Here is a 24,811-nt window from a genome sequence, read left to right as displayed (position 1 = left end):
AGGACCCCACTCTTATTGAAATCATTCTGGCGATTTTGACACTATTTATCTTTATGATACTTTGGTGCTACTTTTAATGTTCCACAACAAGAGAGGGTAGGCGTGAGAATTGTATTGGTTTCACCTCAGGGCTGGTTCCTCTCTTACACCTCCAACAACATTGCAGTAGCTGTAAAGCTTCTGTGCAAACACAGCAGTTCAGAAAGTCTCTCCCAGGCTAGCTGATACACCATGTCTGAATGCTGACCTGTCTCTTGGCGGGGAGAAGAGAAGACTCCCTCCCCATGCACTGCACAGAATGGTGAAGAGGCAGTGCAGCTGTTGATAACTTCCTGAAAATACGTCTTCTACAAGGCTCTGTAGACTCAGAGCGCTGTAATAATCTCACATCTCATGGTAAAGGCATTATACCAGGGAGGAAAGGTACCCTACAGTCAGCCAACGGCAACTACAGCAGCCCCAGGGATACTTTGACTTATGCTGTGACAGGTGTCAAAACCCAGAATCATTTAACCATAACCATTTCCATGACTGTGTCTTCCCCACTCCCCGCTGTAAGAAAGCAGGGTTTCTTACAGCACTGATATCCTCTCCATCCATATTGCCATGATCAGAAAGAGCAGGAAGGGAGGGCATGTCCATAACCTCCCATCTGTAGTTATTCTTTTTTGTCAGTTATCCTTTTTCTTATTTGTTTTGGGAGACAAATTCTGATCTCTGCTACGTTAAGACTCTGGAAAAGACCAATTTGTACCATAGTTAGGATTGAATGTCCACCATTTTTTCAAAAAGTGTTAAAAAGAAACCCAGAGCTATGGCTTTGTTTCAGACAATATTACCGAGATGAAGCCAGACAGTTATGGGAAGGAAATTCACAGCAGAACAAAAACGTGTTGTAAAATACTGAGCAGAAACAAGAATAAGCACATTTTAGAGAAGACTGGAGCTGCGTGCAGCAAAACCATGAATCTTTAACTGTCATACAGAAATATGACCAAATCCAATATCTCTTCTTCTTGCTTACAGCGTACCCTGTTCTCATTTCCGACAACAAAGAAATAGCTTTTGCTGTCAGATGCTCTAAGAAAGTCTTTTAAGTTGCAAAAAGTCTTCTAGACTGCTTCCCAGCCACAGCAGGAAAACAAAAACTGCAGGAAGAATTTCTATATACTCCACAATCTCATCTCCTCACGTGCAAGGTGCTTTCCAATGCAAAGATCTGCTCAACCATTATCACTGAGATAATACCCAAATCCCTTGGAGAAAGATGCTGCATCCTCCACTACCTCCAGAGACAGACTGTAAATTCTGTATCTATATAACCTCTCCCTTTCAACTCCACTGACCACATCAGTGGCAGCAGAGGAAGCACTACTGTCACTCTAGCAAAGGCCTCGATGCGAAACACACTGTCTGATGTGATTCACTGAATCACGCTCCTGAATTCGGCTGCATTATTCTCAAACTCTCTCCTCTCCCTGCCATCATGAATCCCAATGCATTAGCACAGTATTCCTTGTGGAATCCAGATTAACACAAATTTGAATTTGTTTCCTGCACATCATCTCTCCCCGTTGTGCATGCTCACTTCAGATGGCTACAGAATTTAGTATAGGAAATGTGGAAGCACAGTAGGAAGATCCCAGGCAGCAAAAAGGCTGGGGATAGAGAGGGCTAATTAAGAGCTTTGCCACTGAAGATGTGCAATTCCGGTGATTGTATTTCAGGCAGTTTGAAGATGCATCTCACTTTCCCTTGCCCCCTTCTGGATAGGGAAAGGGATATCTTAAAACACAGAAGAGAAAGGATGAGACAATAACTTCCACCCTTTCTGCCCATCATGCGCAATACTAATGGCTAAGCACATTAGCTTGACAGTTCTTTTAAGCTGCTCTTTCCTGGAATAATTAGCGATGGTCACAATTTAAATGCGAGCTATCAAATTTTAGGAAGAATGAAAAGCTATAATGGTTTATTCCTCCCCAAGCTATGCCTTAATCTTTGTGCCAGCTCTGGTAGACATCATTGTAGTCCTTTCTCCTTTTAAAGGTTAGGGGTTTTTAGTTACAAATACCAACAACAGCCTGAACTCCTGGCTTCATTAAAATCAGTGACAAACTCCAACGGGACTCAGCTAGGGCCAGGATGTCACCTTCTCCCTTCTGCCTCATGAAGATAGAGCCATGCAGCTATTCCATATCTGCAGCTATGGATTAATTTCTATAAATGCAGACAGATGAGGCCCCAGGACAAATGTCTCATCCACAGACGAGTCATATCCATGTGGAATCATCAGTCAGATGATGTGCTCTTGCCAAAGCTGCTGATACAACTTTATCAGGCTGCACAGCAGACTCAGGGTGCCAGACACATGAGACCTGGCCCTTAGCACCAACTCAGATAAAGACAAGCCACGAGCAAGATTTGGAAAGCAAAGGGCAGAATGAACCTGTCCTTTTGAACCTCCTGTTTTACAACTTTAGCCTGGATTTCAAACTGTCAGGCTGCTGGACTTAGTGGCTGGCACCTGCCATGCTGCAAGTCTCACCCTGCTGGGTCTGGTTTGGGGAAGCAGATGTGGAGGTGCTGTTCTGGGTGTTTTATCCCTCCCTAATGCCCAGTTCAGCTGCACAACAACCAAGTCGTTCAAGCTTTGGCATCAGGCTCCGCAGAAGCTTTGGAGGAGGAAAGCACAGCCCTGAGCCATACACTAAATCTGAGAGCTTACAGCAACACGTGGATCAGGTCTAGCAGCTGGCCAAGTTGCGTTGCACTCCAGGTAGCTCAGTCTGCGCTGTCCACCCACAAAACATTACATGGCCTAGCTTAGGTACTGCTTAAAGCTGCTAGTTTGCTGCTTCTCACACAGCATGAAAGGAGAAAGAGAGAACACATGGGGCAATAACCCCAAATCAAAACAGCATCATTGCCAACACCATGAGGCACTGAACCACAGCATACCACCAGTTATGACAATTTGAGATGTGTGAAAGGCAATGCCCGCACAGCCAAGGGCCCGAAGAGAGCTGGGTGAAAAGCTGATGTGGTAGTAAGTAGCAGTTCTCTGAGCAAGCCTCTCATTAGCATTAAAGTTAAAAGAAGTTATAGTAAAAGACAGTGGAAGATGCTGAAGCCACTCATCAGGGCTAAGGCTGTGATGCTTGTCAATGAAATAACGTCACAGCATTCAAACTCTAAAGCTCAGAGTCTTCTTGTTGAGCCCATGCTAAAACACAGATTCACAGATCTGAAAGATTCTCTGGAAATGCCTCTCACTCCCTCTTCAGAGACTATACACAGAGTTAGGGTAGTCACATATCTAAATTAGGTGCCTTAAGTGCACAAAGCAACAAGTGATGCATCTGGGCCCGCTTTTCTACAGCATGAAACAGTGATTTCGAAGTTCATCAGCAACGCATAGCTCTTCTGCTACATGGTTATTTCAGTCTTTGAAAAAAAGTTTGCAACTTTCAAAGCTTGGGTGTATGTGTGTACATGTAGAGCTCCTCTGGTAACACAGTTGCCATCAACTCTCTAGCAGGGAATCCCAAAAGTCTGACATACCACATTAAAGAACTGCTGTACTTTCTGCGAGTCCACTCCCATACATCAAACTTCCTGTTAGTTCAGTCTGTGCTGTTTGAAGTTTTTGGCAGCATTGAGTTACAACATCGGGGCAGATTTAGCTCCCTGGACCCAGTTCTGAAATTCTTATCTGTGCTTAGCCAAAACTACATTAAAAAAAGGCACTTTGCTGAAGTGAAAAGCAAGGAGGGAACTTTGTGTAGACCTGCCCTTAATCAGTACTATTGTCTCAAAAAAGAAAACACAACCCTTGTGCTGGAAGTCAGCAGGGAAACTAACTAAAGGAGCAGCAAGTAGGGAACTGATCACCAGGAGGTGCAACAAAATCAATTTCCTGGAACTAAAAGAAAAAAAATCTCATTCACCTTGACTTAGGGATGGAAGTTCCCCTTCTTCTTTGAAACCTCACTGACACAATCACCCATCCAATACTGCTATGCCCTGACTCCTCTGTCATGGCAGGCACCTGTATATGTTGGGAGTTCAAGGAGATGCTCTGGAAGGTGACCAAAAAGATGGTGAGCCTTAGGGGTTGCACTCTTTGGGCAAATGTCCCAGCGTCCAGAACAACTGAGAGCACGCAAGAGATCCGCTGTGCCTTAATGGAACAAACAGGCAGAGGAAAAGAAGCATCAACACCGGCTACATATGTTGTCTGTATCCCTAAGGTTAATGCCTGAATCTGAAGGCTTAACAGGAGAAAGTACTTTTATTTTATGCTAAAATGAAGAAATCCTCTTTTTGCTGACAAGGGACACTGCAGTTAATAACTTCCACGGGGATTAAGTCACTCCTAACGTAACCTGGGGTTTTAATGACTGCATTGTGAGTTTACTCTTCATATCAGAAGTGAATTACTACAGGTTAATAGGCTGTATGCGTAGCATTAATAAGAAACCCTCAAAGAAAAACAGCAAGAGAAAAGCAATCTGTTTGGGGTCCAGAACAGACTGAAAAAACCACTAGACCCTTTGACTAAAAACAAGACACTGGCTCATGCACTAACAATGTGCTTAAAGGTTATTACAATTACTGCTAACAATTGCTCATAGAATCATACACAGAGCTAGTCAGTACACAAGCAGACAGCAATTTTACCTGATGTTCCTCTCCCTCCACTCCTACCCATTTGTTCCATCAACCTGTCAGGATTTTTGTCTCAGACTGTAAGCTACCTAGAGCAAAAATAGGTATTCACCGCATGCTTTTCCAACACGCAGTAGCAGGTTCTTTGGTCTACTTTGTTTTGTATACATCACCTCAAAATAAATATAAATATATAAAAAGTAAGCATGGATCACTGGCCTTGTACAAAATCTTCAAACCAATGAAGTTAAAAGAATACGATATTGAATTTTCCATGCAGCACTTTTTGGTTGTATTTTAATGACACTTGGGAACATTCTCAGTTGGTACCACTTTGTAAAGCTTCAGGGCAGACAACAGGATTAGCTGCTGCCTGCTGAGAGTCTGGCTCATTGAGCCTTGCTTTGAGAAATCAGCCTCTCTCTTTAACTGCAAGATACATCTATCAAAAAGCAATGATACATAGTGGTCTCAGGGTAATTCAGGCCTGGGAACCTGGGTGGCACAGAGCATTTGACCTTAGGAAGAGAAGGTGGTCTTTAAACTGACTTCAGTTTTTCTATGGCATCAAGGCAAAGATCCACCCCCAGAAAGTGCCTGCTATCTTGCCATTCAATTTCTAATGATTTATAATTCCCCTAATAAGGAATTTGCATAAAAGCCCTGACTGTTTTAAATGATGCCTTATTTTATGCCTTAAAAGTGTACAGCTGATTTATCTTTTACAAGTATGTCAGACCATTTTATAGCACTTGCTTCTACTTGAAAGCTACAGTGACTGCAAATCAACAACATTAAGCCTTCTTTTCCTCCACAGAAGTGGGATAAACCTTTAGGCAAATTGCTAAGTACACTGCTAAGCCCCTAAGCTTTCATGGCATTGATTCTCACAGAGTAATAGTAATCCCCAAATCTGGTCGAAATTGCAGAAAAGTTCTCATGCTACATTATTTTCAGAACTAAACTTCGTTGTGAACCAGAATTGCAGTCTTCACCATTCCCTGGAATTGTCTCTCAAGGTTTTTGTTGATTTAGAAATATTGGGAAAAGACCATGATTGTCTGGTGATATCATGGGAAAGAAAGAAGTAGAACAATCCCTCAAAAGGTATGGAAATCAGGTGATATTAAGCACTTCTTTGAAAACCTGGTCTAAATATTTACATCAGGCTGTAGGATAGGCCTAAAAGCAGTGTTGGATGCCCTCAAGGAATAAACTCCCCCAATAAGTATAATAAATTCTTGTAACATTTCATTCACTTGAATATTTGTTATGGAGCACTTGCTAACCTGACAGAAGTGAAAAAGTTAATTATCATTCTACTTATAGACAGCATGAGATGAATGTTCTTGCAGACGTCTCTAGGCAGGAAAGTGATTTTAAGCACTTAAGTTTAAGAGGCACTATGTCCTTGTAATCTCATACACTTCAGTGGAAATCCACATGGCTTAGAAGAATTTGTTTTCAAACTCTGTTTAAACCCTTAACTAAAGCAAACGAAAATACCTGTTAACACTGGAAGAACAACAACTTTTACTGGACCTAATGAGAAAAAAAATTACCAGAAGTCCAAGCATTTCTGTACAGTACCTGAGGATCAGGATTAACAGCAGTGACGTAACTGAGCAGGACAGAGGGAATTTCAGGAAGAAGTGGACACAGCTGGTTTTGGAAGCGATTGGCCAGTTCTGCTCTCCACCAGATAACATCCGGAAGCCACGTACAGGCTAGAAATGCAGAAATCTTCTGGTAAAAAATGGATGTTCCTCGTAGATCATCTTTAGTCTGCAAAGAGTCAATGGTTAAAAAGCATTGACGATGGTCTCAGCAACTTCCTGTTCTGTACCATACCCGTGCAGCAACTCTTTCCCTGCAACCATCCCAGCCTCATGCTTCACGCATCTGCCATACAGCTGCCCTCAGATTCTCCAAACCGAACCCCTAATATAACACCCCTCAGCCTCCCAAACCATCACGCCCTGCATCCCTACAACCGGAGCTCTAAACTTGTCCCCTCACCCACAGAAAGTGCACTCCTCCCACAATCCTGGTGTCACCCCACAAAGTCTCTACTCCCAGGCCCAAAGACAGAATTGAAGGTCCTGACACTGTCAGGGTTCCTGACCCAGCAGATAGCATCTGCTCTCAAGTCCTATCTGCAACAGTCAGTTTACACCCATTAGCTGTGTGGAAGGGCTCACCCCATGACTTGGGGACATGCCTCCACAAAGACCTGACTCAAACAAAGCGCCCTGTGGTGAAGGCACTGGGGAGATTAGCAGCATTGCCCTTCCACCAGAGCTCTCGACACACTCAAACTGCTCAGCTATAAAACTCCACCACAGATGATGACTGGCGAGTTAATAGCAATCTTCAGTTGGTTGCAAGACACTGGTATAAAATAACTGGCTCATGACATCTGTTAGCCCAGAAATATTACTCTGAAGCAGATTATATACCACACTTAAAGAGGGAGAAAATGCCATAAACAGGACCATAAAACAGCCCAATACAATGAAACATTAATTTGCAAAAGGTTTCATAGGGATATAAATGAAAAGATTTATTAATTTCAACATTTTTAAAGATCGATACTAATATTAATACATTAATATCGAATACTGCACTGCTAAATTACAGTTTTCCATCATTTAACCTCCCCTCTAAGCCCCTTTGTTCTTCCAAATTGGTTCTTAATTAGCAGGACTTTCAGAGAACAAAATTGGTGACCTCAAGACCCAATTAGAAATTAACAGAATCAACAATTATGCAAAGCATCTTCTCTACACTAGCTATTGTTGCACCTAGAAAGTAGAGCTCAAGCAGGAAAGGTCTGCAAAAAAGCCCCAAATCTAATGACAGAGATTGTGAGCTCTTCTGAGCCACCACAGAACTGTTAAGTGCTCGAAGCATACAGACAAGAACCACATTGCTCTGCACAGCGCTAGTGTGCCTAATTGGGAATGCTTAGTAGATTCTTCGAAAGCATACTCTGTACAAATCTAATTCCCATCAGACATGCTTGTAACTGCAGCTTGTCTATCAGCATGTAAGAATTACAAGAGGTGAGTGTATAAGCATTTGTTCTGACAACAAGTCAAGAAACCAAAACCATGCAGGGATGTTCAAATTTGCTTCGCTTCTGTCAGTTGTTCGGAGGAGGACAGAAATAAAAAAACGAACTAAACCCCAAAAAACTGACAAAAATGGGAGGAAACATAGCAGAACCACTTGATATAGGAATAGATGCCATCCTAGTTGAATAAGCTGAAAGGCTTATTGATCTGCTAAGAACAGGAGCCTTGAGAAACCACTATTATATTTGTATTCATAACCATTAGACCTTGGGATGGAGAAATAAAATGTGACAAAAAAATAAAAGACTCACAGATGACAGTGAAGTGGCCAGTAAATAAAAAGTTGATGGCTTAGAGGTCTGCAATATAGCTCAGCTCTAGTTAATAATAACTGGGGGAAAAAAACCCAACAAACTAAAACAACAAAAAAACCCCAGCAACAACCTATAGTAACATGAAACTAGCAGGCTGCCTTGGTCCAGTTCTCAGTGATGAACTGTACCCCCTCATTAGAGCTGTGACCCTATAGCAGGCAACAAGCCACAGGGTCAAATAACATCAAAGCCAATGAGACAAACGTACCAAGCATGTTCAATCACACCAGGGTTGGGAATTAACAGGGGGGCAAGCTGGGGAAAGCGAAACCTTGCCTTGTTGACACAGATAGGTCCTTAGGCTCTCAGACTAGCAATCCAATGTCTGCTGTAAAAATCATATTCATATTACAATCTGAAGAAAATCCATGGACAACTGTCATTTTGCTGCTATTATGAGATACAAGTACAGATACACAGAGAAAGACGGGCATTTCCCTCTTAGCATCAAGCAGGCACAAATCTGTACCTAATACGTTGCATAACCTTGTACATACCCATCTTTGGCACTGAAAATGGACTCTGGACTCTACACCTTAAGAACATTAAAATATCAATTTGTCATAAGTATGTCTTTTTTACATAATCCAAAAAAAGTAACTAAGATTTCCCTACATTTTTATAGCAAATAGATGCAACAAAAATGCCTGGAAACCAGTCATATTTTGAAGGTAAGCCCTGATAAGTGGTTCTCTTTGTGCCCATAGGAGACAACTGGAACAAGAATCAATAAGTGCCACAACAGAATTTTGTTATCCGATTCAACCGTTAAAAAACTGTACATTAACACTACAGCGAGAGACTGAAAATTTAAGCGTGAAGAGGAAAGTCTACCACATTTCTCTCCGACAACAGTTGAAGCTGCTCAAGGGGAGGAATGGGGAGACAGGACTAGTTGCTGTTGTTTTCCTTCTCTGCTGTGGCTGACATTTCTGAAAGACTTTAGTTGTTCCTATCAGCTTAGATCTCTGTTGGGGAAAGCAGCAGCTTTACCAACGCCTCAGGAAAGCAAAATTGACAAAAGTCACTGTTACCACAAAGACATACGGTAGAGCCTCTAATGAAGGGAAACCTCAGTTACACATAGTCTTGCTTTGAGGAACACCGTCCAAATGCCTTGTATGTTCGCTGCTGTGTATACTAGCTGAGCTCAACAGCAGTGTCAGTAACTGTAAATGAGGCACCAGAACAGCATTTACAATTTATATATGGACTGGAAACTGTATGGCTTGTTCCATCAACTTGTGATACAACCCTTCCCAGCTCCAACCAAATGTTCAGAGCAGCCTGAGCCCACAGCTTCAAAAGTTCATTCAATTGTGTAACACCGGATACATATTTTGAGCACACTCAGTGCTCAATAATTTTGATGCTTTGGCCAACCCCTCAGCTGAAATCAGCAGAGAGCAACAAGGCAAGTGGACAGAAGGCGGGTCAGTCTCTGTTCCTTCGTTTTCTTTGCTCCATAGGGCAAACATCTTGAATTCAGTTGCCTTAGAAATCATAAGCCCTTGACCAGTCTAGCATGCTGCTTAGTCTCACTAGCCCTGCTGCTTCTGCTGACAGGTGCTCAAACACTAACGGAAAGGTTGCTTATTGTTTTGGGGTTGGGTTTTTTTGGTACTGTTTTAATCATGACATTTGTTGCCAGCCTCAATCATTTACTTGCAGGAGCACTGGAGCCACAGCTGTCATACTCCAGGCTTTATGATACATCATGGGAAATTCAATCTTTACTGCTCACAGGCAGGCAGCTGCAAGTGAAGAACACTTGCTGCAGCTGAGTAGGGGAAGCTTAAGCGTGTTTTTAAAACATGTTTACACCTCCTCTTCAATTTCAACTTCACATGATGTGTCCAGCAGGTGTGACTCAGATACCTGGGGGCCCCCCTAAGACCACCTGCTATCGGGTCCTATGGGGTCTTCTCAGCATAGAGGAAGCGTCAAGAATGAGCACATCTCTTGTCACATTCCTGCTAACATTACTGGGGTGAAGCAGGCAAAAATAGAGTAGAAAACCCACCAGCAGCTCGCTAAAGCCACAAGTGTCGCTTTGAGCCACCTGAGAGAAACTCGCCAGCCTCAAAAGAGCACAGGGCCAGCATCTCAAAGGTTATTCAGTAACAGGATAGTTATTCAAGCAAGTGGCCCACAGGAGATGTGGAGTACACAAGGATTGCTGTTCCCCAGATATACCTGGGTACATTTTCCAGCAAGAGTCAGCTCTACTGCTTCGGTAGGATAGGTATTTATACCAGGCAAGAGTAGCAATACCACCTAAAAAGCTGTCTCCAAAAAAGAAAACAGAACAAGATGCTCAGAGTACCAATCTGTATCGTATTAGTTCTGTGAAAAGACAGAACCAACAAACTAGAGCCCAGAGCTGCTATTTCATAGCTCTGCTGTTTTCAGGACACAAGTTCATATCACGCCCTACATTACACTGTGCCACCTACATGTGCTAGATTTTCAGCTTGCGTGCTAGACCTTTCAGCTTGGCGTTTTATTGCACAGCACAGACTCTGTAGTCTACCACAGTTGAGGGAACAGAGTCTCAGGTCCTGCCTCCGGGCCCCAACTCCTGGGAGCCAAATAGCAAGACAATATTCCCTCTCGCGGGCCACACTCTTCACATGGCTAATATAAAAGAGGAAAAACCACAATACATGTCAAAGATATGTCTCCTCTGAATCCAGTCAAATTTCTGCACTGTGGGGTTACAGCCACCAAAAATATATTAACAGCTAATGAGCAGTAGAGACAAAAAACTATGCCATAGAGAGCTGGTTTCTCATCTGCACATAATCTAAATTCAGCATAACTGAGGACAGCTTGAGTTGGCAATTAGCTGTAAGCAATCTTTCAGTTCCCACAGTACTGGGCTGTTCCCCCATTCTAATTTAGAGCAGCACTTACGCTGCTCTATCCTGGCTCACTGAAATTTGAGCTGGAATTGGCATACCCAAGCCTGGTCCTTAGTAAAAAAACAGCAGTAACTGCCTACGGCTGTTGTGCATGACTAGCAAGCGTAAATGCTGCTACTCACTTTTATCTTCTGGATCTTGGTGCTGTTCTGGGCTGAAGACTCATCTGCTGGCATTAGACAAGCATATAGGGCCAAGCCGTCCTCTCGCCAGGCCTGCTGCAGCCCTGCCACCTGAAACGGAGCTTTGGGTCCGTCGTTCATTTTCACAGGAGGCACCTGTAAATCCATTTGAACATAATTTCATTTTTAGATGGCTGTATTTAGAGACTGAAAATAACCATTTATCTTGCTCTGTTGCTTTTGAGTAGAGCCCCATAACGTACAATAATCCAGGGAGCACTCTCACTTGATTAGTGGATTAGCTGTGGTTTAGCCAGTAGAAAAATCAATAAAGACCAAATTAAATAGGAGTAACATGTAGGTTTTGATAAGTCACAGGATTTATTTTCTCAATGAGGACCTGCAAGCTCTGACTTCCACCAGTTTCACTATGTGAAAGCAAGAACTTGCATTAGTTCCCTAGTCTAGCAAGAAATGAGAACGGAGCCCCTGTCAACGCTGCACTGCATGTTCTTGTCACAGTGGCACCGTGTGCTGCCTTTATTAATGATAATGAGATCAATCCAATCTCAGTTCAATATCAATGCTAAGTGATTATGCCATTCTGAGGAGCTAGTGCAGGCTTCCTTAATAAGCCTTCGTCTTCCCTATCAGTGATCGCTAATAGCCAAAGCCCCATCAATCCCTATCCAGTGAATACACCTTTTAGTTAGACTGAGGTGATTTCTTTTTGATGGATTTTTTTGTGTGCACATGCGTGTGGGAGGCAAACATTCTATTTTCCAATATACATGTCTGATCCAAAACAAGAAGGGTAAAAAGTGACTTCTGCCAACCCCAAGATGGACACTGGACATCTTTCATCATGAGTATCAGTTTAGTTCCAGAGATAGGGTTCCAGTAGGACAGACCACTCATTGGCTTATAAGGCTGCTCAAAGTCAGACTGAAACATGATGCACTTTAGCATACAGAATATATGAGAAACTTTATTACAGGGTAGAAAGGAGACAGGAAAGATACCGGAAACAGACTGGGAAGGCACTGTAGTGCTACAAAGCATCCTGAAACCTGGGTAGCAGGTGAAAGAGGGCAGAAGGCTATGGGAAAGTCAGACACAGGCAACCAGCAAAGCCATGAGAAAGAAATAGCAGCCATGTGAGGTAGAGATGCCTGAACCAGATCACGTGCTAGATGAAGAGACAGGCAAGTTTGAATTACAGGACTATAATTCCTTCCCATGGTTCTGGTGAATACAGAAACCACTAAGTCTTGTTCTCATGGTTTATACCATCACCATGATCTCTAGATGGATTAACAGCTCTGCTATTTACTGAATATATAAACCAAAACTATTTACAGTGAGATAAATGCCTTTAGAAATATGTTCTCAACACAGGGCCTGAGTGGATTTTCAAACTGTTGCATAGGTCAGCTCTATCACTCAAAATAGCACTACCAAGTCCTTGACTGCTTTGAACACTGGTTTTACATGGGAAATTCTGTAGCAGCTCTGTCACTGGGGAATGCTCGCATCTGGAGAATCATGCTCTCAACTGGTAGAAATCAGCACGTCTCCAATGAAATCAATAAAGATATGCTGATTTACACAAGCCAAGAATGCAGTGAATCAGTGGAACTACATAGATTATGACCAGATGAGAATTTGGTCTAAAAATGCCTCAACCTTTCCACTTCTTTTAATTAAAGAAAAGCAGACTTTTTCATTGCTTTCCAACAGTTGTTTGAGAACCTGCATGAAATAAATTGGTGGATTTTACCCCAGTTTCTCTTGGGCACAAAGACCATCACAACATTTGACCCTACAGTCTCAGTAGAGTGACACTGAGCCCTGGAAGCTGAGATACCCTTTCAGGCTTGGAGAGAGCTGCTACAAATCAGAGCTCAGGCTTTTTAAATGGGAATAACACAAGGGAAGACAGCTCACACTGCAGCTGGTCATGAGTGAACTAGTTTCTGAATGGAAGATTCAGACTCTGGGGCTGTTGAAGTGGCAATTTTCATTAGCATTGAACTAACATTAAAGAATGCTAGCAATGTTTTAATGGAAGTGTGATCATCATTAACAATTAATACTGTTTAAGTGGAGTTTAAGTGATTTAAAAGCCTTGCGCAGGCTGTCTGCTCAGAGTGAAATCTACCTTGAGTACATGGATTGGTATGCCAATGTCTTTAACCAGGGAAAAGAATGAGGCCAACAGGCAGGGTGGGGAGGAAAAATACACATTGCCTGTTTTCCCTAGAGGAAAAGGCTAATATGGGATGGATGGGAAGACTGAGGAAAAGGTGGTTTCTTTAGAGGAGAAAAATATCTGATCCAAAGGATAATTAAGATGAAACAGACCACCACTTGTTTGTAGCCCTCTTGACTATCAGAAAGGATCTATGCTTAATTAGAACACGTGGTAAGAAATAGGCACCTGTGTCCATTTGCTTCTTTTGTCAAGGACAAAGTATAATATTTAGACAGCCCTCTACTTCCAGTAGTCACTTTTGACTACTGCGAGTCTGGCTCAATGATTTTTTACTTTCTGTGCCCTGTTCTTTGTAAACTACAGGCACAATCCAGCTCCCACTGACTTCAGCAAGCTTTTTATTTACTGACTTTAAGGTGAGTTAGAAGATAATTTCCCCTTTGTTCAGCCACTGTTTGGTAGCTCTTGGAAGAAGGAGATTTCAAGAATGAGTATATATTCACCGGAGGGCAAAACACAGCCTTAATCATGCAGAACCTTTTGTGCACTGTCACTACACGTACTCACCAGAGAGAGAAGCCACGTCACAAGGGCCTGGTAGATGTTGGTTGCTCTCAGCACCATGTTAGGCACCTGCCCACCACAATGATCTGTAGCTACTTGGCCACAACTTGACAGCCAAATGGTCATAAGCAGCACCTCATTTTTCATACTGTGTTGTCTAGGCAATGTGTCAATATCTGGCAAATAAGAGGCTTCCTGTCAAAAAAAAGTATGAAAATGGAAGTCATTTGGATTACCGGAACTGTATTCATCATCATGAATGAATTACATTCATTGCCATCACAGGAGGGGCAATTAATATCTAGTGAGCATTTATCAAAGAGGAAGCATGAGCCATAAAAGCTAGGTCATTATATCAGTGACACCTTCTTGAACACGTCAGTTTTTCTTGGAGAGCTGTCACCTGGGTCTTCATTTAGTCAAACAATGCTTGGTGAATGGAAGATTACATGGTCACAGCTGGAAATAGTGTGATTGAATTTATTCTGCATTCTGTAAGATTCAGTGTTTTGGCTTTTTTTTTTTTTTAAATCAGCAAAATGCCTTCAAAACAAGCCTGATAGAAGTGTGAAAACTTTCATTATTTTCTGCTTCATCTAACATACCTCATTTCATAGATGATGTTACACTTAAGTGAACTCATCTCCTTTCTTTACTTTAGTACTGATACATGGTTATTTAGGATGCAAATTCCCTCTCCTTTAAGAGACCCATTCTTTAAGAAACAACCTCAAGCTTGAACTGTGGGATTATTGTTTATGGGATCTCTTTTGTTCTTCCAAAGATGCAGTAGCCGCAGCTGTAATTATTAGCTGGCTTGCTATTCCTATCTATATTCAACTTGCTGTCCCTGACATTTCTTCTGTAAATTAAGAAGCTAGTCCCTAAAATTGCAAAGATACTCCAGTATACATAAGAGTATTGCTCCTCAACAGTTATGATCCTTTAATAAGGACCCTCGGGGCCCCCGCAAGGCATCCCGAGTGCATATATTCTACAGGTGTGGACACACATTCATTTTGCAAATAGCTGGAGCTGTTTATGGAGTTAACATTTCCAAGTTACTTGTTAGAGCACCCACTCCCCACTGCAGAGTCAAAGTGCAATGCGACTGCATTTCCTGTACATGTCAACGCAATCAGCCAACAGACTAAACTGCTAATTAAGGTGAGCAGAATTAACCTACTGTAGTACGAGACTAACAAGCACCCCTTTCTGCAAGCTGAGCTGCGGAACACTATAGGAACACAATGGGAGCAGGAGGGTGTTGAGGAGCAGCTGAGCAGTTACATTTTCAGTTGCTCCAGGTAGCCCTTAATGAGGATGTCTGCCCACACCTTTACACTGAATTAACCTTAATTTGATTTACCTGAATTTGCTTTGGAAGCAAAGTAAGCTAAATCCAATTAAAGCCACTTCAATTCTGAATTAAAATGTCCACAAAGGTGTTCAATGACTAATCCACTTGACAAGTTAATGTAGCTTGACTTTCATGCCTGTCTTCAAAATAGGCAATTCCTTCAAACATTTTTTTTTAAAAATATACTAATAAAAAGCCACAAGGAGATATATTGTGTCATCCAGTGTTTTGGTACTGAAATATCTGCCACAGACACAGCACTGTCTACAAGTACCAAATAAAAATTCAAATCAGTAATAAAGGAAGAATAGTCATGCAAAAGTTTCTGATGCGCAGATCTACATTACTAATGTTACTGTAGTCCTGGGGAGCTAACTGACTTCATGAGGGCTTTGACCCTACCATTGTAATTCTCTGAGGAAGAGGCCTTAAAAGAAACTTGGAGACTTTCAGGAAAAGATGACCTTCTTCTATATCCTATATTGGAGAAATGATTCTTTCTTCCTCTCTCAGCAAGGGTGTGGGGATCAATGACAGGAGGTAACTCAGAAGCTAAAGATTAAACCAGTACCTACTAATGCTTCAGCAGGAAATTTCCAACTATTTCAAATCTGCTTGGCATAGCAGCAGGGGAGGGCTCAATAGGTTTTCTGACCAAGATCAGCTAAGAATTTTACTTATTAAGGTTCTTTCTGAGAATGAGTGAGATTTTGATCAACATTGGTCCTTCCCTCTCCTCCCTCTGCCAGCCTCCTTACGCCAACAAGAATCTAGGCATAGAAGAACTTAACTAATTTCAGAAATATTAAGGCTAATGAACAAAAAAGGAGCTAATCCTATTTAATTCTGGACAAGAATTGCTGAAGTAAGACACATTCAGGGCTTTCTGAGTATGCCTTCCCACAGCATTGCCTAATTTACCCTAGTCTACCTATGAAGGGAGTTTGGTTTGCCCACATGTTACATTGGCTTTTATTTGTGACAGTATTAGGTTATAAAAAGACTAAAATTACTCAAATGCTGGGCTATTTTTGCTTGCTCTGGCTAGAATTGTGCTGTCAATCACAGACAGGCTTGCAGCTGATTGTAGTCAAGTGCCAACAACTACTATAGAGTAAATAAGATAAAATTTCCTATTTCCAAAGTGCTTGCTATTTTATTTTGCAATTATAGTTTACAATATTGCAACTTACAACCTTGCAGCTCGATTTTCCAACCACCCCTCCACTGCCAGTTCTGGCCATCTTTCTCCACTCTAACATAACAACAGTGCAATTAGAAGCAGTAACCACACTAAGCAGCCAAGGAATAACCTCTCCCCAAATCCACACCAAAAAAGAAATCAGGAAGAAGGAATTGCAAGACAACTTAAGAATACTCATATATTCTAGCCTTCAGCTACAGCAGCACTGAAGTTACACAGAGGCATAGCCCCAAAGGAAACTACCATTCATAAAAGAAAACCTGTAATGTGAAGGCATCCATACAGACAATCACTAAAAAAGTGGCATTTTACCTCCATATTGTTATTTTTTAAAAAACAGAGCTGTTTATGATGACAGCAAGCCAAAGCTTAGCAGATACAAGTTTGTCAGCCAAGATTAATGTCATTTTGTTTCTAATAAAATAGCTCCAATTTCTTCAGTGATGCTTTGGTTGATGGCTTTTTAAAAGACTAGTTGGCATTGCTTTTACTACACCTGCATACTAGATTGGACAAACAGCTCTGTTGCCCTAAGACTGGGAAACATTATCAAAACTGTTAGAGGCTGGAATGACCAAGTAGCAGCTCAGGAGCCAAGAGGGCCAGGCGACAACTTTGCTGCTGGTGTCCAGCCAGGTACGAGGCTGATAGCAAGTGAAAGCAGTTGCTATTGACTGCTGTTTGGGAACCATGCTACATCACATGTTTGGAAAGTTCATTTCACCACATAGACCCAAGAAAGCAGTATTTCCCAGCAGAATCAGCTCACCCAGTCTGAGGGTTTCTCCCAGTGGAAGGATAGGTCAGGGAGAAGTCCTTTTTTTTTTTTTTTTTAAATTTTTTTTTTTTTTTTTAACAGATATGGTCACTCTTTTGCAGGTAAATAAAACTTCAATATTTCCCTTCTAGCACCTTTTCCAATACTAACTAAACTGATGCTAACACTGAAGCAAGGTGTTCAGATATTCAATCAAAAAACACTCTGTACCATGTTGAGCAGGCTCTACAACAGCAAGAGCTAAATCAAAACATCCACTGCATGTAAAATGAAGATAAGTTATACTCACAGAGCCTCCTCCTTCTTTACTGGAGAGGGTGAGTGAGGGGGAAGGGGAGGAATAGGAAGAATCTTACTCTCATTGGCTGGAGGCTTAATCAAAATAATTGTTTTCAGCCATGTCTAAATTTATCCTTCTATGTCATCTGCACCCTAGCTTGGATCACAGATTTAAGAGGCAATCCCTGATGAATGGCAAATTACTGACTGCAGAAATCTTTTGCCAAATGATGCATCTGCTGTACATTTGTAAATGTGAGCTGATTTCTAGGTACTTTAGCAGCTCTAGCTAATTTCTCTAATGAAAATTCTATACTCTTATGTCAAAATAGCTCTAGCATTGCATGTTCATGCTTCATTACAGACAGAGCTCAGGGTACAAAATGCAAGCATGTTGATTATGTGGTTATACATCTATTTTCCATGCAGTCATGTTGCTAATGTAGGAGAATAGATAGTTAGGACACATTTAACAATTCTGTCCATCTAAGGCAAAGCAGATAACACCCTTTCATGGCTTCTAAAAATTCTTACATTAGATGAAGACATATTGGAAATGTCAAGTGTTTGTTCATTTTCATTCTGTGGGGAAGGAAAAATGATGACAATGCCATCTGTTAGAGTATTTGAAATTCCACATTAAATTGTGGAATAAACCCTGAAACCATTCAAAGAACTGCTTTATCATTGCAAAGTGGGAACAACGGATAAGAATGAGGAAAGTATCTGCATTTCCTGCATGCAACTGGCAGAACATACTGTAATTAGGAAGGCAACATTTAATAACAAAAAGGACAGTACGATTGATGTTAATGGTCTGAATGGTCTTTCCGGTAATATATTTTTGTACTAGGTTCACTCTCTATAGCACCAATGGCTTTCTCAGTATCAAACATGCTGAAGTTATGGATCTGAAAAATATGATGGTGGCAAGATGTTATTGAAATTTTCTGATCTGAACTAGGCTTCAGGTTGCTAAAATGGAGGAGTTATGATCCTCCAAAGCAGATAACTCTGCCAAAGTAAGATTGCAGGAATTCAAAGAGCTGCGTAATGGAAGCATTATTTGCTATGATCTCCGTAGTTCTCCAATTCAGTTAGAGCATTACATATCATGCGAGTTTAAGTTATTAAAAAAAGAAAAAAAGAAAATTTCTTTGCTGAGAATTATCTTCTTGTTCTGGACAGTTATTCTTAGTCTTGGGCATGAAGAATATAACCTCTCCTGATTCAGAAGAAGCCACTTTTCCATCTCTGGCAGCATGAGTGTGCTAAAGCTAGACAGTGTCTCTGCTGGAGCATAAAGAGGGCAAGTGTGAAAGAGAAACGTCAGCTCGTCACCAGAAATTACTGAATATAGGAGTGCAGTTCAGATGTGACACACAGAAAGGAACGGAGCTCTGCTCGGCACAGGAACCAAGGATAGCAAAATTCACTTTGTATACCTTTTCATGTTGCTGCCAGCTAAGCATGATCAACCCCAAGTGCAATTTAAAGTAGCTTTACGGCCACCACAACACTGGCAGACAGCTAATGATAGCTAGGATCAGTTACATTTCTGGCTCAAAAATCCCTCCCAACACAAATGAAGACAACAAAGAGATTTAGTGTGAATTACACTGTTCTATGCCACTTCTGCATTAGCCTGCATTAAGGGAAATCTCAACTGCTTCACTAGAGTTAATGGCTCATCTGTGTTATCAAAGATATGCATAACCCCTCTGGCAAGAGTCAAGGATCTGACCCATGGAATACATTAGCAGAGAGACACCGTGTGACCTCTCAGTACCACGCAGGCAGAAAAGTATTTTTGGCCCAAAATTCAACATCCATTTATTCTGCTATCTGCAGTGTACAAGACAACTTCACAGCATCAGACATTTTCTCCTGAATAAGAAGAATCTTGTACCCTCGAGTGTGCTCCCTGTCCTAACCTGCTCACTTCTGCTTGTCCCGCCAGTACTCCTGATGTGAGTACACAGCAGTGCCCCTGCAATGCCGTCTCTCTTGTATATGCTAGCGTGTCTTACTGTGACCTCTTGCTCTGGCCTGGGCCTGGAACATTATTACTATTAGAGAGTCCTACACAACCAGGTAATGTTCTTTTTTGGACGATATCTTTCTAGTCAGTCTGAGTTCACTAGACCAGAATACTAGGAATGAAACAAGAATATCCATCAGTCAGTACTGATAGGCAAGCACAGTTAAAGCAATGATGACTTCCTTGATAGAATTGCTCTGGAATTACTTCATTAGGACATAGAATGTTCTAATTAGTATTTAAAGCCAGCTAGGAGCATGTGTCAAATACCAGCCTAGCTTTCAGATGACTAAGGACCAATTCCAACATAATTCTAATGTGCATTAGAACACAGAACGTGGTTGTGAAGCATGTTAACTAACCAAAATTGTTTGAAAATGGGTATTTTCACCCAAATATGTTCAAGAAAAACCGTGTAAATTGAGGCCATTTAGCAACAAGTCTGAGTGCAGCTAAAAACATTCAAATAACTGGCACAAATAGCTGGTAACAAGCAGCTGTTTTACATACAATTTCTTCTTTATTTTTTAGAAGCGGGAAAATTTTCTGACAAAGGCTCCACTCCTCAGGTAAACAAAGAACTGCTCTGAAAATTGCACTAAAATTTAAATCAAATTAACATTGAATCCTATTTGATTTTGTTTGCTTTCTGAGACATAATCGTTAAAAATGAGAAGTGCCTGTTCCATGATTGGTGTTTACACTACAGTAACACTTAGAGAGGCTTAGAGGGATTCATAGCCTCATTGTGCTGGTGTTCTGAGCACATGTAACAAAAAGTTCCTCCTCTAATGAGTTTATACTCCTGGTTAATGAGAAGCAGCTGAAATAAGTAAAAGAAGTTTAATTACTTACACATTTCATGCGAGCACAAGACTGGGAATCAGGAACTTGTGCCTCAGTCCTGGCCCTGGAATGGAGTATTTCTCTGTGAAACTGTAAAGTGAGGATAATATTTCCTTATCCTAGTCCCTGTCTAGCTGGATTAATTATCAAAAGCCTGTAAAACACTCTGAAGAGGAACAGTGTAAGATTATCACAAAACTTTCAAAATTAATCTCTGTTTCCTTTCTTTACATTCCTGAAACAGTATTGTGTCCTCTCAAACCTGAACAGTAGCATCTATATCTTCCACAGCATTGTTCTTCAAATGATTTCAAACTGCCTCACAAATAAAATGTGCCGTGATTTCCAGACCCACAGCAGGGAAGGAAATTGTACATGGTCACTTTGAAATGCTGTGATAGAACATGGAATTGGTCCTCAGCCATCTGAAAACTCGTCTGGTATTTGACACATGCTCCTAGCTGGCTTTAAATACTGTTGGAATGGCTCTAGTTTGATACTCTAGGAGATTCACCATACACTTAACTTGGGTAAAGCCTTATTTTTTTTCCTAGTCTTTAATCTATTTATCTTTTCAAGTATTTCCCCTGATACTCTGGAAATACCTCAAGGGGAAAAAAAAAAGGGAGGGGGTGCAAACTAGGCTCAGCTGCTTTCTCAGGTAGTTTCACCAGAGCTCAAGTGGCCTGCTTTTCAAACTAACAGCTTCCAGTTTAGAAACGGATTGTGTCCAGTTTGTCATACAGGCTCTGTGATCTTGTGTCCAGCTGCAAAATACTACGCAGATAACCCTTCAGACCTGTGAATTCTCCAAGGCAGTAAATATGGGGGTTTTGTGATTCTGAGAACTGCTAAGTGCTTACAATGTCCACCGAAGCTTGTGGGAACTCCAGGTGCTTGGCACATAGCTGGACAGAGCTCTATGTTTTTAAAATAAAAATAACCGCACGATACTTCCACTCTATAATCTCAGATAAAGCCTTGAATTCCATTCCCTGCCACTAAGAATAATGCTTCCATAATCATTATTTGTGTAATACTGTGTTTACAAGTTGTGACCAAGCTTATCCCCCAGTGTGCTAAGATTTGGAACTGTAGTCCAATCTAAGTCACAACGCTAAACAAGAAGGCATGAGAAAAAACTAGGATTACAGTTTAAACTACACAGCTTCTTTATAACAGTAGTGTGGCTGTGTCAGACAAGCCTGTACATCCCCTTTGAAAAACAGAGGGACAGATTCAGCCTCCTTTCATCTACAAATAGCATCACTGATCACAGCCCTGAGGTAAGGCCAGGCGTTGTGAATTCTAGTCTGATTCCAAGCAAGAGATTCATGGCAGAAAGTATTGCTCTATATAATTAAACGTGACTGGCACTTGTTCATACGCATTGCAAACTTACGGTAGCTATTCCTTCTGCCAACAAACACAGGACCTGTCAAAGAGCAAGACCTGAAGAGACAAAATGTACAGAAATGGTTTTCTGTCCTCCTGCCCTCTTCTAAATGAGAAATAGAATTTAGCCCATGGACATTTTACATTATTGTCTTCTCTTCAAGTTTAATCTGAACCATCCTGCTAATGTGAATGGAGGAGTATTTAGGACCTCTACTGGCAGCAAGTTCATGCATGTAATTCTGGAAACTATATTCTTTTTACTTATATTAACCTTTCCCTTAAGCAACAGCAACAAATGTTCCCATCTGTCAAGATCATGCATAAGTATATTCAAGAATAAGCCTAAACTCATTTTAATCACTTCCAAGATATGCCAAGGAATATAAAGGACTAAATATTTCACATTTTCCTGGGGCCACTTCAAACTCCAATTAGAGAAACAGCACTGAAAGCAGTCATTTCTTTGTAAAGACCTGACTGTTCAATTCATTCCATAGCTCGAAAGTGCAATGGACAAAGGTGGGAGCCCCTGTGAAACCATCAGACTGGGTCTCTGCGCGGAAGTTTCAATGGAAGGTTCTCTATGGCTTTTTGGTGGTCCTATTGCATTCAGTATGGAAGGTGAGTTTCCTGGTTCTGAGCATATATGCATCAATTTGGCTGAGAAACCTATTGAAGCAGACGACAGGTTATTAAAGCAGGATTACTGTATGTCATTTTTTAACTGCTCTGGTTGTGTGAGCAGAACTACTGAGAAGAGTCATCAATCTGTAAAGTTCCTGACTTGCCTTAATTTTGTGCCCTAAGAATGCCAAAGCACACACTTCCACAACATCTCTTACTCGGAGAACACGGAGAGCAAGCAAGCAGACTCTGCCTCTGTAAAGGATGTTGTTAATAACAAAGACATTTAAGGCCTAGATTCTCTGCTTTGCCTATTAAGGCAAATCCTTAGGATAGATCTGTGCCATCCCGAGCCACAGCAGAGGCAGCAGCAGCCTCAGCTCCTCTGGCTTGCTGACTACAGCCAAGGAGACCTTAAACCAGCTAAACTCAACCTAAGCATAAAGTACTATGCCAGCAAATCCCCTCCCATTTGCTTTCACTGGTACCAAGTGGGAAGATGAAGAGGAGGCCAGAAATACAGGCTCTGTGCCAGCTAACAGTTGCCTATGCTAGAAAAACATCTTCTTGGGAACTTCCATGCTATTCTGAATCCTGTGTGCTGGACTGGTGGTACAAACAGGAATCTTGGCCTTCTGGTTTTGCGTGCTAAATTTAACTACATCTCTAATTGCCTTAGTTTATTTTTAAGCCTTTCTTGAGTTGAGGCAGCAGGTTCATTAAGTACAAGAGATATTAATCTTGTTTCAGGAACTCATTAAATACCTCACTGTAAAAAAAGGGAGGAATTCAGGGGCCATCTGCTGGCTGTTTGGCACATCACTGCTGGCCACAACCCCGCAGAGTCCGTCCAAGAGAGTGAGAAGACCTAGAGCGAAGCACAAGCCAAATTCAGCTCTGATGTCAGAAGAACATTTAGTGTAGGAAATATTTTGCAATTTTTACAATTAATGTTTTTTTTTTTAAACTATAGTAAAATAATAGTAAGGGCTAAGTGCTGGGTTCAATTACATTCACACAGGTGCAAACGTAGTGGTTGGTTTCGTTCAGTGTAAATGAAAACATTTGGTCACAGGGTGAATTATACTTATGAGATCAGTTTGAGTAATACAGATATAGAAAAATTCAGTTACTGTGTCACAAGATCATTATAACTGAAATAAGATTTTACAGTTTTCCTCAACTTCTCCAAATATGTGTATTGCACCACTTTGTTGGAGATAAATTGGCATTTCTGTACAGAACTAGCACAAAACCTATTCCTTTTGTAACTGGTAGATCAGGCCTTTGTACATTCTTTCTACTGAGACATGAATTTCACTTTCTTACAGTTCTTTTCCTTTATGCATTTTCCACACAGCAGTAAAAATGGAGAATTTTTAAATACTGCTTAGGACATCACCTAAGATGCGCAAGTAGTATGGTCCAGCTGGTAAACTGTTGGGTTGGGGTCCTGGGACCCACAGTCAATGTCCTTGAGCAATGCTTTGTGCTCAGGTAAGATGTAAGAAAAAGGCAATTTCCAATGTTGATGCCAGCACTACCGCCTTAAAAAGATCAAGACACCCATACAACAGTAATGGAAATCACAGGCACCTATTTTAGTCAGACAGGTAAAGAATCAAAAACATTTCACTGACAACTGTGCAGATCAAGGCACTTACTACATTAAAAAAAATATGGGACCAGTAATTGAACTAAAAATATTTCTACAAGTTTTGGAAATCAATCTCTACTTTCAGTCATACTGTGCTAATCCAGGGTAACTGTCACAGTAACTGAACGTACAATGCTTCAGCACTACCCGATGGTAAGTACGATCCAGGAATTTTGTCAGGGATTTTCCTATAGAAGTGGTATCAGATCAAAGTGAGAATAAGGCCGTAAAAAGGCAAGGAAGATTTTGGCTATAGTATATTGTTAATTTTAGCTTTGTGGGAATGCAAGCAGAAAATCTTTTGGTTGAGAATTTGACCTGACATCAGTGAGCTGAGTCAACAGTGTATCAATATAAAAAACCTACCAATTTTGACAGAAAGGTTATAGAGTCTATGTTTACAAGACGGAAAAGAAAGTATCTGCATAACATATTTGTTAAGCTAGAACGACTCGGTTGCATGCCTGAATGTTTTTGTTTTGTAAGCCAGCTGTAAGGCTAAGCTGCAATAAGATGATGATCATGGTAATATAATTACTAATACAAGGTTAGCCAAAGTGATTGTGTAGCCAAGAAAAATTAGATGCCTCAGTATGAGTCAACACATTCATTTTCCAAACAGCCTGGCTGTACAAGGTAGATAAAACAGTGTTTATAAGGTACTGGTAACAAGGTGG

The 24,811-nt window shown here is 41.1% G+C and overlaps 1 protein-coding gene across 1 annotated transcript in view; it reads right to left on the bottom strand.

The window, feature by feature from the left end:
- DNAAF8 (dynein axonemal assembly factor 8) overlaps window positions 1-24,811 on the bottom strand; it is a 93,897-nt gene that overhangs the window by 50,574 nt on the left and 18,512 nt on the right. The window contains exons 11-13 of the mRNA XM_050906224.1: window positions 13,951-14,142; window positions 11,169-11,324; window positions 6,262-6,456 (exon numbers count right to left, since the gene is read on the bottom strand). Of these exons, the coding sequence (XP_050762181.1) occupies window positions 6,262-6,456; window positions 11,169-11,324; window positions 13,951-14,142 (543 nt within the window). The remainder of the gene's footprint in view (window positions 1-6,261; window positions 6,457-11,168; window positions 11,325-13,950; window positions 14,143-24,811) is intronic.

This window comes from Gymnogyps californianus, chromosome 15, assembly GCF_018139145.2.
Source record: "Gymnogyps californianus isolate 813 chromosome 15, ASM1813914v2, whole genome shotgun sequence".
NCBI lineage: Eukaryota > Metazoa > Chordata > Aves > Accipitriformes > Cathartidae > Gymnogyps > Gymnogyps californianus.
Note: the sequence above shows the minus strand (reverse complement) of the source record. Positions and strands in the feature narration are given on the sequence as shown.